At 32.9% G+C, this 17,841-nt stretch overlaps 1 protein-coding gene across 5 annotated transcripts in view; it reads left to right on the plus strand.

Moving 5' to 3' along the window:
• Positions 1-17,841, plus strand: part of CNKSR2 (connector enhancer of kinase suppressor of Ras 2) — a 277,648-nt gene that overhangs the window by 206,844 nt on the left and 52,963 nt on the right. For all 5 annotated transcript variants that reach the window (XM_030807378.1, XM_030807379.1, XM_030807380.1 and 2 more), the window contains 5 exons: positions 6,196-6,244; positions 6,645-6,817; positions 10,599-10,672; positions 10,949-11,020; positions 16,865-16,932. In XM_030807378.1, the coding sequence (XP_030663238.1) occupies positions 6,196-6,244; positions 6,645-6,817; positions 10,599-10,672; positions 10,949-11,020; positions 16,865-16,932 (436 nt within the window). The remainder of the gene's footprint in view (positions 1-6,195; positions 6,245-6,644; positions 6,818-10,598; positions 10,673-10,948; positions 11,021-16,864; positions 16,933-17,841) is intronic.

A 17,841-nucleotide genomic window follows, 5' to 3' on the forward strand; every position in this document is an offset into this window, starting at 1 on the left:
CAGATCACTTGAGCCCAGGAGTTCGAGACCAGCCGGGGCAACATGGCAAAACCCCATCTCTACTAAAAATACAAAAATTAGCTGGGCATGGTGCTGTGTACCTGTAGTCCCAGCTACTCAGAAGGCCAAGGTAGGAGGATCACTTGAGCCCAGGAGGCAGAGGTTGCAGTGAGCCAAGATCATGCCACTGCACTCCAGCCTGGGTGACACAAGACCTTGTCTCAAGATAAATAAATATATATATTATATAAATATATATATAATTATATTTAATTATAAATATAATAATTATATTTAGTCATAAATATAATTATTAATATATAATTATAAATATAATATATAAATAAAATATAATTATATATTATATAATATATAAATATATAAATAAATATATATAAATATATATTATATATAAATTCATAATATATATAATATATTATTTATAAATTCATAATATATAATATATATCATATATAAATTCATAATATATAATATATTATATATAAATTCATAATATATAATATATTATATATAAATTCATAATATATATTATATATTATATATAAATTCATAATATATATTATATATTATATATAAATTCATAATATATATTATATATTATATATAAATTCATAATATATATTATATATTATATATAAATTCATAATATATATTATATATTATATATAAATTCATAATATATATTATATATTATATATAAATTCATTATATATAATATATATTATATATAAATTCATTATATATAATTATTATATATATATTATATAAATTCATTATATATAATATATATTATATATAAATTCATTATATATAATATATATTATATATAAATTCATTATATATAATATATATTATATATAAATTCATTATATATAATATATATTATATATAAATTCATTATATAATATATATAATATACATATATTAGAGGGGGTAAGAGCAGAAGCAGGGAGAACTGTCGGGGTATTTCAGTAATCCAGGTGAGAGATTGTGGTGGCTTAGACCAGGGTGGTAATAATAGAGCTAGTGAGAAAAAGTCATATTATAAATACATTCATTGTGAAAACAAAGCTGGTAAAACTTGCTGATGGATTGGCTATGGGGTATAAGAGAAGGAAAAGAGTTAAAGCTGACTCCAAGGTTTTGTGCCTGAGCCACTAGGGAGGAAAAAAATGTAATTACTATTTAATAAGATATAGAAGAGTAGGAGAGAAGCAGATTTGGCTGACGAGTGATGGACATCATGAGCTCAGTTTTGTACATATTAAATCCACTCAGTTAGGCAGGCTTTAGCTCAGTGAAGAAGTCCTGGCTAGTGGTATGAATTCTTAAGTTGGTAAAGATCAGAATTTATAGAACGTTCTTAGAAAGTTCGAAGAACTTTCACCCAGATGCTCACTATAATAAACAGAAAGTGCTAGTGAAGGCATTAGAAAGATTTTAATAAATGATGGTTTTGGAAATAATGAAGATGGGAATTTTTAGAGAATTGGACTTCAAAAATGCTAACAAGAGAAATCCATTTTTGGTGATCAATAAGCGTTACAAGCTTGTGCTTTAAATTCACATACATACACACCCTCACACTCACCCTACCCTAAACACATAGCAATAAAATGAAATAAAAGATATGGTCGTGGTCAAAAATGAAATCTAATCTCCAGGCACCAGAAGGAACAAAAATGCTCAGTGATAATTGGGACCTAAAGCCACATACCTTAGGCACCAAGTCCAGAAAAAGATAGAGATGCCTGAGAGTCTTCTCTAATGAGTATCAGAGAACCAATGGACCTCAGCTATGTTGGGAATCTAAAAATTGACTCAAGAGGTGTAACCAACTGGGAAGGCAAACAGAGCTTCCTCATTCATGAGTAAGGAGGTTAAAGATACAGTTACTGATAAATAAATAAAGATACAGCTACTTGTATAAAACTGAATTCCTAGGTGTCTACAAGTAACAAAAGCAGATACTCAGAACCATGGGCCATGCCTCTCCCACTTGGATTTCATGGATGGAACTGCAACCCATTGCCACCACTAAAATGCCTGGTTAGTGTTCCAAGGAATGGAGGCAGAGACAGCAAAACGCTTAGACAAGAGGGATGAGTGCAAAAAGAAACATCCCTCCAGGAAGAACCTTCCACTCAAGCTAAAATTCCAAAGCATCTAGAGAAAATTAATACTTTTTTTAAAAAGGCAATGAACTAAACAATGAGGTGATTTTCTTCACTAAATGCAAATTACAAGAAAGTCACAAAAGCCCTTAAAATACATTTTTAAGTAAAAACAGGAAGGTTAAACAGTGGATATTCAAAAGAGCCACTACCAACTAGATATACTGGAAATGTAAAATATATGAAATAAACACTCTATAGATAAGATAAACTTTAGATTAGATTAGATACAATCAGAGAAAGAATTAGGAAATTGGGACACAGTGAAATGAATTCCCCTAAAAGGCATTGCAGAAATATGAAAGGATACAGAACATGAAGGACACATGGAAGATAAATTGAGAGGTACCAACATATGTCTAGAGTTTTAAAAAGGGGCTAGTAAAGAAGACCATTTGAAGAGATTTTCAGAATTAAATAACACTTTCAATACAACACAAAAAATGCCAAATAGACTGAATTAGATAAATTGTAACCTAGACACATAATAGTGAAACTGCAGAGTATTAAGGATAAAGAGAAGAATATTTTAGAAGCTACAGAGAAACTAAAGACAGATTAAAACAAGCAATTGGCAGTGTAACTACAGATGGCTTAAGAGAAAAAAAAAGACGCCAAAAGAAAATAAAGTAATATATTCAAATTGCTGAGGCCCAACTCAGAATTCTATACCCAGCCAAACTATTATTCAAGAGGAAAGGATTTTCATTCATTAAAACTAGGAGAGTCTGCCACTCACAGACTGCTGTGAAAGAACTTCTAAAGAATATACTTACTTGAGCATAAACTTGGAAGAAGGGTAATCTGAAGCTAATATGAAATATACATGAATGAGATATATTATGAATTTTTACCTCATGAGAAATACACTTATGATGAATGCAAAGATTCTAGGCCTCTTTCATTTTTCAGTTAGCTGTTATAGCACCTTATATGACCAGCTGTGTTATGAATTACGGTCATATGTCTGTTTTTAATGTCTTGCTCTTATTAAATTTGCATAATCTTAAAACTGGAAAAAAATGTACCAATTAAATTTCTGTCACTGACAATGAATAATTCCATCAGTTCTACTAGAAAAGACGATACAGGATGATAAATTTGCACCTCAGGGGTGCTTAATAACACTGTAGCTGATGACATAAGGAAAACCCTTTCTGGAGATTATTTACGTCCATTATTTATGAATAATGAACAGTTTCTAATATAAGTTTGTAAGGGATCTTTTTGAATGTGAGGCTGTTTGGGATGTCCCCAGGACCACCTACATGTTCAGTGATTTGCTAGAAGAACTCAGAGGACTCAACATATAGTTGAACTCACAGCTAGGATTTATTAACAGTGAAACAGCAGGAACCTACAGACAGATCAGTAAAAAAAAAAAAAACCTACAGAAAGATCTGTGGAATCTAGAAAAATCTATGTGTAGGCTTCCTGTGCTCTCTCCCTCCCATGATAGGTCACACAGAGCATACTCTCCTCCCAGCAGCTAAAATTCAATCACATGTGTGCAGTGTTTCTGTCCAGGGAAGCCTGTTAGAGATTCAGTACCCAAGGGTATTGAACTGGGCATGTAGACATCCTCTGCCTAGCAACTACCAAAATTCCAGACTCCCAGAAGGCAAGTGGGTAATCAGTGCCCCATGTGGGCAAAAGAATCTTATCATTTAGGGAAGCTTCTTATCAGTGTAGGGAACTGTTTACCAGCCAAGTTCCTAGATGCCAACCAAGGGCAAATATTGCAAGTAGGCCTTTCTAAGATGGCAACCTCAGGCCTGCTATAATAACTCTTTTCTGCACAGAGACCTAACTGTATAGTTTTAATAGATTTTCCCATTACTCCCAAAAGCATATAATACAATTAACTTTTTCATTTTAGAAAATGTCAAGTCAATTGGAAAAATAATAAAATCTCTCTTAAGAGAACTTTAATATTTATAATATCTATAAAAGACATCTAAGGCTTTGCTTCTTTGAATGATGGATAAATCTGTATTTAATGTCTTGGAGTTTTCAGGTTTCCAGTGCACCGATTATACTCTGCAGTCATGATCTTTATGGAAATATATTTATAGGAAAAGAAAAGGTAATCTTGTTAAAAAGAAAACCTGGAGAGTATAAAATATGTTTCACGTAGATTTTTATAGTAGACATTCAGGTTCTACGGAATAGCATGCAAAAAGCATAGAAGGTACATTATATAACCCAGTTCTTTCAAGCTGTCTGTTATCTATGTAGCTTTCTAAAAACAAACCACCTCCATCTTTGTCATTTTTCAAAATAATGAGCTGTAAAACTATAATGATTACTTGCAGAAATACAAAAGGGAAAAAAACCCCAATCAGTAATTTTACCATGAAACAATGTAGGGAAAATAACTATCTGTAAATTAGCTATACTTAAGCACACTAGCCTGAGTTATTATTTGAGTTATTATTTTGAAGCAAAGTGCATTCAAGAAAACACAGCATAATGGGTTTTATCTTTTATGCTTTCTCTCAAAATTTGTGAATTTCTATAACCATGCATGCTGCAAAGTTTGATATGTGTGTGTGTGTGTGTGTACACACGCACACATATACCACATACATACATATTTATATTGCTTTAATACTTAGGTGATTATTTCTGGAAAGCTTTGTATGTCAGCAAATTATCTGACCCTTATCTTTAGGACTGATACTCATCCGTAGTACTATGTTCATTAGACTTATATAAATCATATACAGAACAAAAATTATTATGTAAGTAGAATGTTATTTAATGAGCAATGATACTAAATAATAAAGTATCACAAAACATGAATTTATTTTGAAAAAAGACCAGCAAATTTTATATAAACAAAATCCACTTGCCCCTTATAGATATATCTTTGTAAAGAAAAAGAAGAATCTGTAACCTGATTTTTATTTTGAAGGAATATCTGTGAATTAAAAGCACACATGCTATCTCTGTTCCCTTTTACCTAGCTGGTCATGTGAATGTAATTAATCTTATTATACCAGTGAACAATATGGCTTAGTAGACTAACTGGAGCCAGTCATGTGTAGTCATTAATTGAAAGTTAGACCAATCAATATAGTTGTGGTTTTTTCTCTAGACATATCAAGCTGTTCAGGTACTTAGCATGGAGTGAACAGACAGGTAGGTTTAACTGGGATGGATGTTTAGCTCGGCAAGTATGATGCAGAGAGCATGGTCAAGGGAACGATTATAATGGTATCCCATGGAAACTAAGAGGAAAGAAAGAAATACAGGCACAAGAGGGTAGTTAGGTCAATGAACTGGATGCCTCAATGAAGTTTTTTTTAAGTGATGACATGAAGGTATTAGACTATGTAAACCATATTAATTAGATACAGAGACTGGTGTGTGCTTTAGATATCAAACATATGATTATGGGGGTGGGTAGCTGAGGAGTGGGGAAGTAAAGGTTATTAGAACTGAGGAACCAGGGTGCTGACATCATCTACATGAAGATTAGTCACCAATAATAGTGACAGAAGTAGGCATGAGAAAAAAATATTGTTCCAAGTGCTGAAATATTTAGGGACTAAGGAAGTAGGAGATCGGTAGGTGATGGTGGCTTATGTAATAGAATGAACTTCATGTGAACAAAGGATAGTCATATTTTCCTGCTTACTTCGTTAGATTTTGTGAGACTCAAATGAAATACTGTCTGACAAAGTACAATATACCCCTGAAAAGGTACCAAGTAGTGTGTATATGTAAAAACCTTTAGTTTTACCAAATGCTTTGTGCCCTGATTTCTCTGCCTACAAAACACAGGTAAATATAATATCCTTTCCTGCTTCACAGGAGATCAGAAAGTTAAGTGACATGATGTATATGAATTTGTTTTGAGGCTTTGTGGGGAAAAAGTTCTTCCCCTAACAGGGTTTAGAGTCATCATTTAGCTCTTGAGAGTTCTGTGTAGTGTGCTGGTCCTCTGGATCACACCCTGAGTATCAGATAACATTCTTTTTATCTTTGATTTCAGACATTTCAGCAGTCCTCACTGCAGCACAAATCAAAGAAGAAAAACAAAGGTAAGAAAAGGAAATGAAACCTTTACCTGCTTATTTTGCTCTTTGATAATCCCCAGCACACTTCATCCATGCCCTCTTTCTTGCCTGAGCCCAGTGTGGTTTAGAAGAGCACAACCCCCTAGTGCGAAAGCTGCCAGCTTCTTCTTCAGTGCAATTATAATACAAGGTACCTTTTACAACAAATGATCTCAATAAGTTTGAGACTGGTGTTACATATTTCTGATTAAGATGTGTGTCACTTATGTGAGGGAAAATATTAAAGATTTTTGTATTTTTCTAGTCTAATACAATATAAAAATTTTTAAGGTTGTGAAGTACTCATACTTCTTTTTGGTATCTATAGATTAATCCTCTACTTTCATACCTTTTACAAAATTGAAAGAGCATTTCCACCCTTTAGGTCCTATAGCAGGCAAGAGCAAAAGACGAATTTCTTGCAAAGATCTTGGCCGTGGTGACTGTGAAGGCTGGCTTTGGAAAAAGAAAGATGCGAAGAGTTATTTTTCACAGAAATGGAAGAAATATTGGTTTGTCCTAAAGGATGCATCCCTTTATTGGTATATTAATGAGGAGGTAAGATAAAGCACATTTTGTTTTCTCATCCATTCTCTATCTTTAATCAAAAGAACCATTTTGAGACTTATATTTTAAAATCATATAATCACCTTAAGGCCAATTCAGTAGACTTCTGCTAGGTATTTTTCAATCCACCCTCTTAAAATGATTGCATGTTGGGGTTCTAGAAAGATAGATGTCTCAATTATGCTAATGTAGCAACATATCTGAAACACAGATAAAGTGTAGTAAAATTCTGTATATCTAAATAAAAATGCGAAGCTAATCCAAGCAGTAGCTTAACTAAAAGGATTATATGTGGAAATTTGACATTAATTTTTAAATGTCTTGCTTTTGTTCAAAATTTTACACTTTTTTTCTGTTTTTTTTTTCTTTATAGAATGGGGAAGGGGAAGCCCTTTACTAATTTAAGCAAACTAATAGCACCTGAATTTATTTCCATTTTTCTTTAAAAATGATCTAGTAGACTAGTTTTGAAAATCTGCAAGTATTCATTTCACTTGGCCCAATGGGGGTATATATATAATACATTTAAATTATTCTTATGATTTTCTGGGGGGTTTTAGTACAACAGATTTATATCCAGAGGAGTCATATCAAAACTTATTACATAGCTTGACAGATATGCCAAAAGCATTTGTTGATATTCCCTTTACTCTGCATTTGCTTTTATTCCTTTGCTATAGCCATCTACTAGTTCACTTTATTAGTTTTTTAAAACAATGATTTCTGCTATTACCTTATTATATTAAAAATGTACATGGCTTAATGTAGTGTGCTGGGTGAATAGTCCAATACTATCATGTTAAGATATTCATCAATTTGCGTTTGAATATTGTTGAAATATAATTTAACAACATTATTATGCCTACGATTATAACACATAATATCTAGATAATTTTATCTTCCCTAGGCAGGTTATAATGTAGTGTTATGTTGTGTTTAAGAGTAGACTCAGAAATCACACCACCTGAGTTACTGTGCCATAGTTTCTTCATCTGCAAAATGGGAGTAATAATAATGCTTATCACTGGACTATCATATGGATGAAATGAATCAATGCCTGGCACATACTAAGTGTTCAATAAACATATGGTAGGCTGGGCCCAGTGGCTCACACCTGTAATGACAGCACTTTGGGAGGTTGAGGCGGGAGGATCACTTGAGCTCAGGAGCTTGAAACCAGCCTGGGTAACATAGTAAGACCCTGTCTCTACAAAAAATTTAAAAATTAGCCAAGCATGGTGGTGCACGTCTATAGTCCCAGCTACTCAGGAGGCTGAGGCAGGAGGATTGCTTGAGACAGGGAGGTTGAGGCTGCAGTGAGCCATGATTGCACCACTGCACTGAGAGCAAGACCCTGTCTGAAAAAAATATGTGTGCTATTAGTAACATTTTTCAAAGGGACCTCTCATTTTATTTGTAAAATCTTGAATTAATATTTTTCTATTTAATGTAAATGTCTATATCACCTATATAAAAGTATTTGGTTGTTTTCTGTACTTTTGACATTTTTGTGGCAAATCACACAATTACCTAAAATATCCTCTGTTCAATAAGTGTGCCTTATTTTAAATATAGGAAACAAGCCATAATTTTACCTACAGTTTCATTTAATAGATTTATATTAAATACTTTTTATATGCCAATCAGGTATTATCAAGATATAGTATCTCTATGTTTCTCTTTATTGTAAGGTCACTTACAGGTTTGTCTGCCATATACTAGATTATATCCTATCTTTCAAAGTTTAAGTGATGAAAAACTGTGGCCCCTTTTTGTTGAACTAAGTTTCATTTAGCAAGTTATTGTTACTGTTAGCCTTGTGAGAGATGAGTGAAGAATTCTACAGTATACCTTGCAAGAAATACCTTTAGTATGATAATATTTTTAGGAGAAACGTAAAAATCCCTCATTACATCATTATGGGGAGATAATAACTACCTCAAAATATTTTAAATTGTTCAGAATTTTAAATGTTTACATTATGAATGTCAGGGGTAAAATAACATAGAAATTAAAGTTGGGAAAAGGATTTAAAAATACTGTCTTGTCCTTACTCCAAGATTGGAAGAAAAAATATTCAAATATTGAAAAAGTTTAATACTACTCTTTTTCATAACACACATTCAGTCACTATCAGTAGCATCAGATTTTTGTTTTGCATGGAAGCTTAGCAGTGAAAGCAGTCATACAAATACACAATCTAAAAGAATCGAGAATTCTTTTTTTCCTCTGTGATAGTGGATGGGAGTATAATCTCACTTGAACTTGATATATAAGGAGCTATGGATATAGCACAGATCAAATGAAAGTTAGAGATAGTAAAACTCAGAGGAGCTTGATCATGAGCAGAACAAGGGATACAATGATTAAAGCATTTAGCAAAAGATAGTTTTAGCTTAGTTGGGATAACTTATCTAACATAATATTTTGGATAATTCTTCTATCTTGTTTTTCCATCCAGCATTAGAGAGAGGAGGATTTTATGGATTTTATTCCATTTTCCAGGTGAAAAATGACCTTTATATATATAGCACATACCCCAAGCCAGATATTTGAAAGTCAGATTGACCTATTTCATTTGTAAACTCTTGAATGCACAAAATAATTGTTATAAGACGCTGACGAGCTTGCAGAGAAGACAAGAATACTTATATACTGTTGGTGAGAGTATAAATTAGTTCAGCCATTGTGGAAAGCAGTGTGGCAGTTCCTCAAAGAGCTAAAAGCAGAACTACCATTCCACCCAGCAGTCCCATTACAGGGTATATACCCAGAGGAATGTAAATCTTTCTACCATAAAGACACATGCACGTGAATGTTCATTGCAGCACTATTCGTGATAGCAAAGACATGAATCGACCTAAATGCATATCACTGACAGATTGGATAAAGAAAATGTGGTACATATACACTATAGAATACTATGCAGCCATAAAAAGAATGAGATTATGTCTTTTGCAGGAACGTGGATAGAGCTGGAGGCTATTATCCTTTGCAAATAAATGCAGGAACAGAAAACCAAATACCACATGTTCTCACTCATATGTGAGAACTGAATAATGAGAACTCATGCACACAAAGAAGGGAACAACAGACCCTGGGGGCTACTTGAGTGGGGTGGATGGGAGGAGGGAGAGGAGCAGAAAGAATAACTATTGGGTACCAGGATTAGTGCCTGGGTGATGAAATAATCTGTACAAAAAACCCCTGTGACACGCATTTACCTGTATAACAAACCTTCACGTGTACCCGTGAACCTAAAATAAAAGTTAAAAATAATTAAATAAAAGATCATTGTTATATAATTAGAAAAAATCAAATTTGATAAGAGATTTGTTAGAGGAAAATTGAATCAGTAAACATCCCTATATTTTACATCTGAACATTAAGAATAATAGAAAATTGTGAATTACAAAAGTGGACTACGTTTATTTTATATGTTATAAAAGTGTATATATGTTCTGACCAGAAAATTAGTTATAAAACACATTCCACTTTGAGAATTAAAGAATTTTCCATTCTCATTTTAATATGAAAAAGACTTTTTAAAAGTTCTATACATATTTTAATTAGTAGTATTCTAAGTGTTCAAAATATGTCTTCAATTTATGGAATACAACAGGTAAGCATTGAATTCTTATCTCTAAAATATCAAATTTAAGGAATTAAAGGAACGGATTTATTAGTACAGATATCTAAGCCATAGTTTTGGAGTATCATTACCTTCACACCTTTGTATATAATAAACTAACCAAGAGTCTTGGCTCTTCAGGATGAAAAAGCAGAAGGATTCATCAGTCTGCCTGAATTTAAAATTGATAGAGCCAGTGAATGCCGCAAAAAATAGTAAGTTGATTTTATTTGGGAAGAGGGAATGATAGTTTTTTTTTTTAATTTCCAGCTTTTAAATTATAGGTTGCTCATTTAATGCTTTCACATTGAGGTAATAAGAAAGCAGTTTTGTGGGCAGAAAATTGAACTTTTTACTGATTTCTGTCACCATGATAGAAGCATTATATATGTGAACTTGGGTTAGATGTTGAGGTAATTTTGCCCATCAGAATTATTTGGTTCAGACTTATTTCCCAATTTGTAATAAACGTACTTTGTTTCCTTTTGCAGTGCATTCAAAGCCTGTCATCCTAAAATCAAAAGCTTTTATTTTGCTGCTGAACATCTTGATGATATGAACAGGTAAAGTATTTCAGAGTATGTAGAAGGTCAGTGAGGCCTAGAATTCTAAATTTTCTACAGTAATGCTTAGAGAATGATGTCACTGAAGTTTCTAGATCAATCAGTTTAAAATAAAATAGACCCAGACTAGCTCCATGCAGCCGTATCTAATTTTAAAGAACATCATTTAAAAAGTCAAAATAAACTCATTAAATATTTTTGTCAAGTTTACCAAGACCATATACAGACCCAAAAAATCTACCACCAAAAAAGGGGATTTTTTAAGTTCGTTTCAATAATATGTCTTAAAATTGACTCCCAGATGGGGGAAAAAGAGATGTCTACCAAAAAAGCTGACTTTTTGAAGTACTGAGTATTTTTGACAGAATGTTCATCTCAATAATTCAGGCCTAAGAAAAATTAGTATTTCTTTCTGTCACCTTTCATCTTTCACCTGACAGGACCACAACCAACAAATCAGATAGCTCATTGGTTACTTGGTGGCTCAGGGAAAACCTATATGTATATATTTTTTTCTTTTCTCATCACCTACCACATTCTGCTTCATGTTAATACTTTGGCTTTTATGAATTTTGTGCTTTCTTCCTTTCTCTTTCCTTTCCCCTCTTCCTTTTCTAGAATTATAGAAATTGAGTTTAAGATTCAAAATTTTCCTCCTTTCTATAACTTACTAGCCAGTACATATTACAAATATAACCTGCCTAAAGTTAGGGAGAGGCAGCATAGCATCATGGTCAGGAGCATGGACTTTGCAACCAGACTCTCTAAATCCCAGCTCTACCACTTACTAGCTGTACAGCCTTGGACAAAGAACATGACCTCTTCATTCCAATATAGTCTTGTCCAATCTATACAAGAGGTGGGTGGGGATAATAACCAGCCCAATCTCAGCTCTACACTGATTAGCTGTGAGACCTTGGGCAAGAAACTGAACCTCTCTATGCTGAGGTATTGGCCCTTTAATAAAGTGAAAATAATAATGACCCCTATCAGTAAGACTTTTATAAGGAGTAAATAAGCATACATAAAGGACCTAGAACAGTGCCTGCTGAATTATAAGTGCTATATAAATGTTTACTGTTAATATATATTCCTTTTATATACATTGGGTTCTTACTCCATCTACCTTTCTCTAAAACAATTGTACCCAGGCATTTTTAAGCACAAAACTGTATAGCTGCATAAATTTGCTTGAACATACTAAATGAACACTTAATGTCCTTTTATAAATAATCTTGTTCTTTGATATTTGGGAATACAAGCATTTTTTTTTTCAAAGCAAGGATACGAATACAAGGAAATGGCAAAGAAAGATGGTGTTGAAAGCACTTGATTAAAACTTTTATTACTAATAAAGGAATTGAGCCTTTCGTATAGTTTCCATAATCTTCTCTTAATTCATATAACTTATCATTCTTGAAATTTCACACCAAGCTATAAAATTTAAATAGTTTTTTCTCCTTGTTCTCAAAATGAAAATATTTATTCACATTCACATGGAGAAGGAGAGGTGTGATACTCCATTTTATGTTTTAATTATTTTATAATTCCACTGTTCTAGTACTTACTTTCCATTTTACCATATGTTAAGCTCAATACCCTTGGGATAAATATGAAGAATTTTCATCATGACCACACTGAAATTAAGTGGCATACATGAGCATATCGTATCTTACAAGATGGATGCACTAGAATCCAGCCAACTCCAAGAATTAATACAATGTAATCATTCACGATACATGCTAATTGGGATCTTTTTAAGCTTAGAAGTTGCCTCTTTCAAAGTGCATTTTATGAACTATAAAACCCTTCTTGGCCTTCATTACCCACCCCAAGTTAACAATAGCTTCAAAAGGATGCTGATGTCACTGCTCTTTCCTAATATTTTGTGGCTGTATCTGGTTCAGGATATCGCAGAAACTAAACCAAATTTGTGTGGTTCGTTTTGTTGGTTTTCTAAGCAATAGGTCAAAGAAAAAACGTGAAACATTAAAAAGGCCATCTCCACATTATACATTTAAAAGTGCTGTTTTATGTAAAGCCTGCCATGGCGCACTACAACTTTAAGAATTTAATTGTCCCAAAATACTGAATTTTATTTTAATTTAATTAAAATGGATTTTTATTGTTTTGCTTTGAATTTTGCTTTCTGAAAAATAACCCTATTCCTAATGTCTACTTTCAATGGGAAGATTTTTAATTACTTGTTAATAGAAGGAGGAAACAGTCAGTGCTAAAAATATTCACAGAGGATTAATGATGGGGAGGAACACCCACCTACAGCTTTGTCAAGTCACCTGATTGTTACATAACGGCAAGATGATCTGGGTGTTGGTTTGTTCTATATGTAATCTTTTAAAAGCATTTATCTAAGTCTTCAAGAGATTATATATTTATAAAAATTATTATAATTATAAATATATAATGTATATGATTATTTCATAATTTTTTAATGTTATACCTACTTATGAAAATACACCATGTTTCAGAGAAATATATTTTTCTGTTCCTCATTTAAAAAAAACAAATGTAATGCTGGTGGTGACAGGACTTAGTAATTGGTATTAAAAAGTTATCCTTACATTTAATTTTCTTCTGTAAAATCATACACATATATATACACAATAAATATTTATATATGTGTATACATACACATACACATAGAATATTAAAATATCACCTTCTATTTTGAGAAGCAGTAAGTTTGATTGTGAGGTAATTTGCAAAAACACTTTTAGGCACCCCACTACTGTTCATCTGTTTCAGCAGAAATAAGCACTGAAACATTAAAAACTGATTTTTTTCTTGCCTGTGTAAAATCTATGGGGATAAAATAAAACATCATAGTACTCAAGTATTCTGAAGACTTATTTACTGAATTTGTTTGGCCTATATATTCCTTACCATGTCAGTACATATGTTCTTGTAATTGTGATGACTCACCAATTCCTATTTGGTAATTATTATTTATACATTTCTCCCATGGTTCTTTCTCTTATTTCCCTCTGAACACATTATTCTTTGTCAGTTGTGAATATCTCCTTTGAATGTTTGCTATAGGTTCAATATCACCTTACCTGTATTTTCCTATTTTAAAGCATTGATGATATGGTAAGGTACTGACTGAATTTAGACCTGCTATTAAATATCTTCCTCCTAAATATATTGAATAGATTCTAAATTCAATATTGTATCTCTGACCATCTTACCTAAAATAGCCTTCCCTCATCTGCAGCATCTTTGGCATTCTAATTTTCTAACTTGCTTGCTTGTCTGTTTTTAAATAGCATTTGCTACTATTTCACATATGTTTATTTGTATCCCTGTTTAGTGTTTATCTCCCTCACTAAGATACGGAAATCATGAAGGCAGGCACTTTGTTTTATCTCTGTATCCCAGGTATCTGGTACATATAGGCTCTTAATAAATATTGCTTGAATCAGTTGATGCATATGTGTCTGCTTTCATAATAACCAAAAATATCAAATCATAACTGTAACAAGTAAATCAGTAAGTATCTTCTAGTTTAATCCTAAAGGATAAGTTTATCCAAGATAGCACCAACAATTGTGTTGTATTTAGCCTCTTGTGGCTCTACACAGTGGCCTGAGTATATCCACACATTTTCTAAACAATTTCTTCAATGAACAAAATTTTTCTTCTTAAGAATAGTTTAAACTTTCAATTGTCTTATGAAACTTAGTAAATCTAGAGTTAATTGAAGGCAGAAATTACGTCTTATTTATTTCTGTATCCCTAAAACATAGCTTATTGTTCAGCACATAGCAGACACTTAATAAATGCTGTTGAAGTGAAAAATTGAGCAAGCCGCTTTTTAGTTTCCTAATTTATTTCATAAGGACCTCATTGTTCTTTACATTTCTGATAAGATGAAATTTCAGTGTTTTTTTGTTTTGGTGTGTGTGTGTGTGTGTGTGTGTGTGTGTGTGTGTGTGTGTGTGATGGAGTGTCGCTCTGTCACCCAGGCTGGAGTGCAATGGCACGATGTTGGCTCACTGCAACCTCCGCCTCCCGGTTTCAAGCGATTCTCCTGCCTCAGCCTCCCGAGTAGCTGGGATTACAGGCACCTGTCACCACACCCGGCTAATTTTTTGTATTTAATAGAGACTGGGTTTCACCATGTTGGTGAGGCTGGTTTCGAACTCCTGACCTCAGGTGATCCACCCACGTCGGCCTCCCAAAGTGCTGGGATTACAGGTGTGAGCCACTGTGCCTGGTGATATTTTTTAAAGTAGTAAATACAAGGCACTGGATTAAAATTCAATAATAAATTTTTCTTTAGTGGTATTATCATCATTTTCACCAAAAAGCACCAGGCCAGTCTTTCCCAAGAGTGGTAAGATATGCCTTGTAGTACAAATTTAACCCCTTTTTCACTGCAAATCAACTTAGACCAAATTTTAACTTTGAACTTTTACTAATGATTAGAGTCATTTTTAAAACATTGTCATGATGTTTACTTCTTGATTTATAGTTTATAATTTTCTGGATGTGTGTGCGTGTGTCTATATATATACCATACTACTGAATTCATTTGATAATTTTTATTTTATTCCAGTTCTACTCCGGTCCTTTCTTCACTTCCCAAATGTACCTGAGGTGATAATTACATTGTAGGCTTTGCTAAAATGAAGTTAGGTTTTAGTTGACCTATTCTTAACAATTAAAGCTTAAGTTTCCATAGATGCGATTTTGTCTATTAAAGACACGACTTTCCTCACTTTTCAAGATATTCTAAGTATCTGATGCACAGTTAACACCATTTGGCATAAATGATGAAATATGAGTCACTTCAAAGAATGTGATCTTCCACTTGACAGGGAAGATAAAGGTCTTAGGAGAAAAAGTTCTCAAGCACAATTTTTTCTTAAAAATATATCTAGATTAGATTATTCCACAATTTAATGACATTAACCATACTAGTGATTCTGGACATATTCAAGCTAGCTTGAAATGTAGGTTTTTCCTCAATTTCTGATTTGGGAAAGTGTATGGGTTATGGCTCAGGACTGACCAAAGGGAAATTTGCATGTTGTTTAAAGACTTGTGATTAGATAATCTGATAGTGTAAATAGTTGAAATAATGAACATAAGGAGAGCCCTGGTGGGACAAAAGAAAGATGGTAAAACTATGCTTTGCTTTAGGCAGTCCCTACATTGGCAATAGCAGCACTACAGAAAGAGCAAATAACTGAGATTTATTTTTAACTTACAATTGCTCATGAAAATACCTTTTCAAGATCTAAACAGATGTTAAAATTGTAGAAGTTCATTGTGTCTTTGGAAAACCCCATACCCTTGTATTTAGAGACAAGTGTCTGAAGTACTCCCAAGATGTGTTTCCTGTTAGATTGTTAAATAAGCTTAATCAAAACTATGATTTCATAATAAAACTATTATTTTGACAGGCAAAGTCCGTAACTTTTTCCCCTTATCAGGATAAATTGAACCTGATACTGTTTAAATATCTCTAAAGGAGCATTTGCTCTGAAGAAACAGAACAGCAGGAATATTTGGAGTACTTCTACATTTGGAACAATAGAATTAATATGGCTTTGGTCATCTCCAAACCCTTTATGTTACAGATATTAACAGCTTTGCCCAAGACTTTTCTATTGAAGTAGCATCTTTGGTATGGGAGCAATTTATACTATAGCAAATTATATCTCATTAAAGATTCTATGTATCAATAGTAACAAAGAACACATCTTATATGTAGGATTATTCCGTATATTCTTAGACATTTTAAAATAAATGTTTCTAGGAAGTAAAATATAAGAAATTAGGTTACAATGTTATTGATTTTAATATTTGTTTTTTCAGGTGGCTTAACAGAATTAATATGCTGACTGCAGGATATGCAGAAAGAGAGAGGATTAAGCAGGAACAAGGTAAAGAAATACTTTTTTTAAATAATTATATTATACTTTTTTTTCCTGCAGTTATCCTATACAGAAATTCATTGCTATCACTTGAGAGAAAATACATGTCAATTTTTGGTTATTTCTCTTCTAGGCACTTAAGTGAGGTTTAACAACTTATATAGATAGGGACTGAATGCTCAAATTTTTGGAGCAGCTAGTGTGGAATTCTCTCCTATTTGTTACCCCCTCCTCCCATCTCTTTCCTGTGAAGAAACAAAATCTTAAAAATGGAAAAAGTCTATAATAGGTCTTATGATTGAACCAAGTCCAGATCCTTAGCAGTGAGCAATTTTTACTATTTAGCAGTTTTATAGACATTTAAGTGGCCTTTTATGCAAAGAAGTGAGATGAATGATGTTTTCTTTCATAAATTTTCTCATTTGGTTATGTTCTTCAGCTCTGTTACTATGTAACTCTGTGATCTTATGGAATTTGCCTTGGTATTGACCTCAGATTTATGAAACACAGTGTTATGATGCAGAATTGAAATCTTAAGAACAAAAGCTGTGGTCATCGTTCTCAGGTGGCTTCACATTTCCCAAAGGGTGTTTGTTGTACATCCCTTGGAAACGTAAATAGGTTTTTGAAATTATCTGTTAAAAGAATCCACAGATTGACATACTTATAAACACAAACCTATTCGTAGTTGTGTCTTCAGTGGGCATAGCCAGTTTATTGATGTGGAGATTCTAAAAGCCTTCTGTTTCCTTTTAGACTTAGAGTAAACTCTCAGCCAGGTTTTTTTTGTTTTGTTTTGTTTTGTTTTTTGTTTTTGTTTTTGTTTTTGTTTTAGATAAGGTCTCACTCTGATGCCCAGGCTGAAGTGCAGTGGCGTGATCTTGATCTTGGCTCACTGCAACCTCGACCTCCCAGGCT

This window comes from Nomascus leucogenys, chromosome X (genome assembly GCF_006542625.1).
Source record: "Nomascus leucogenys isolate Asia chromosome X, Asia_NLE_v1, whole genome shotgun sequence".
In the NCBI taxonomy this organism is placed as follows: domain Eukaryota; kingdom Metazoa; phylum Chordata; class Mammalia; order Primates; family Hylobatidae; genus Nomascus; species Nomascus leucogenys.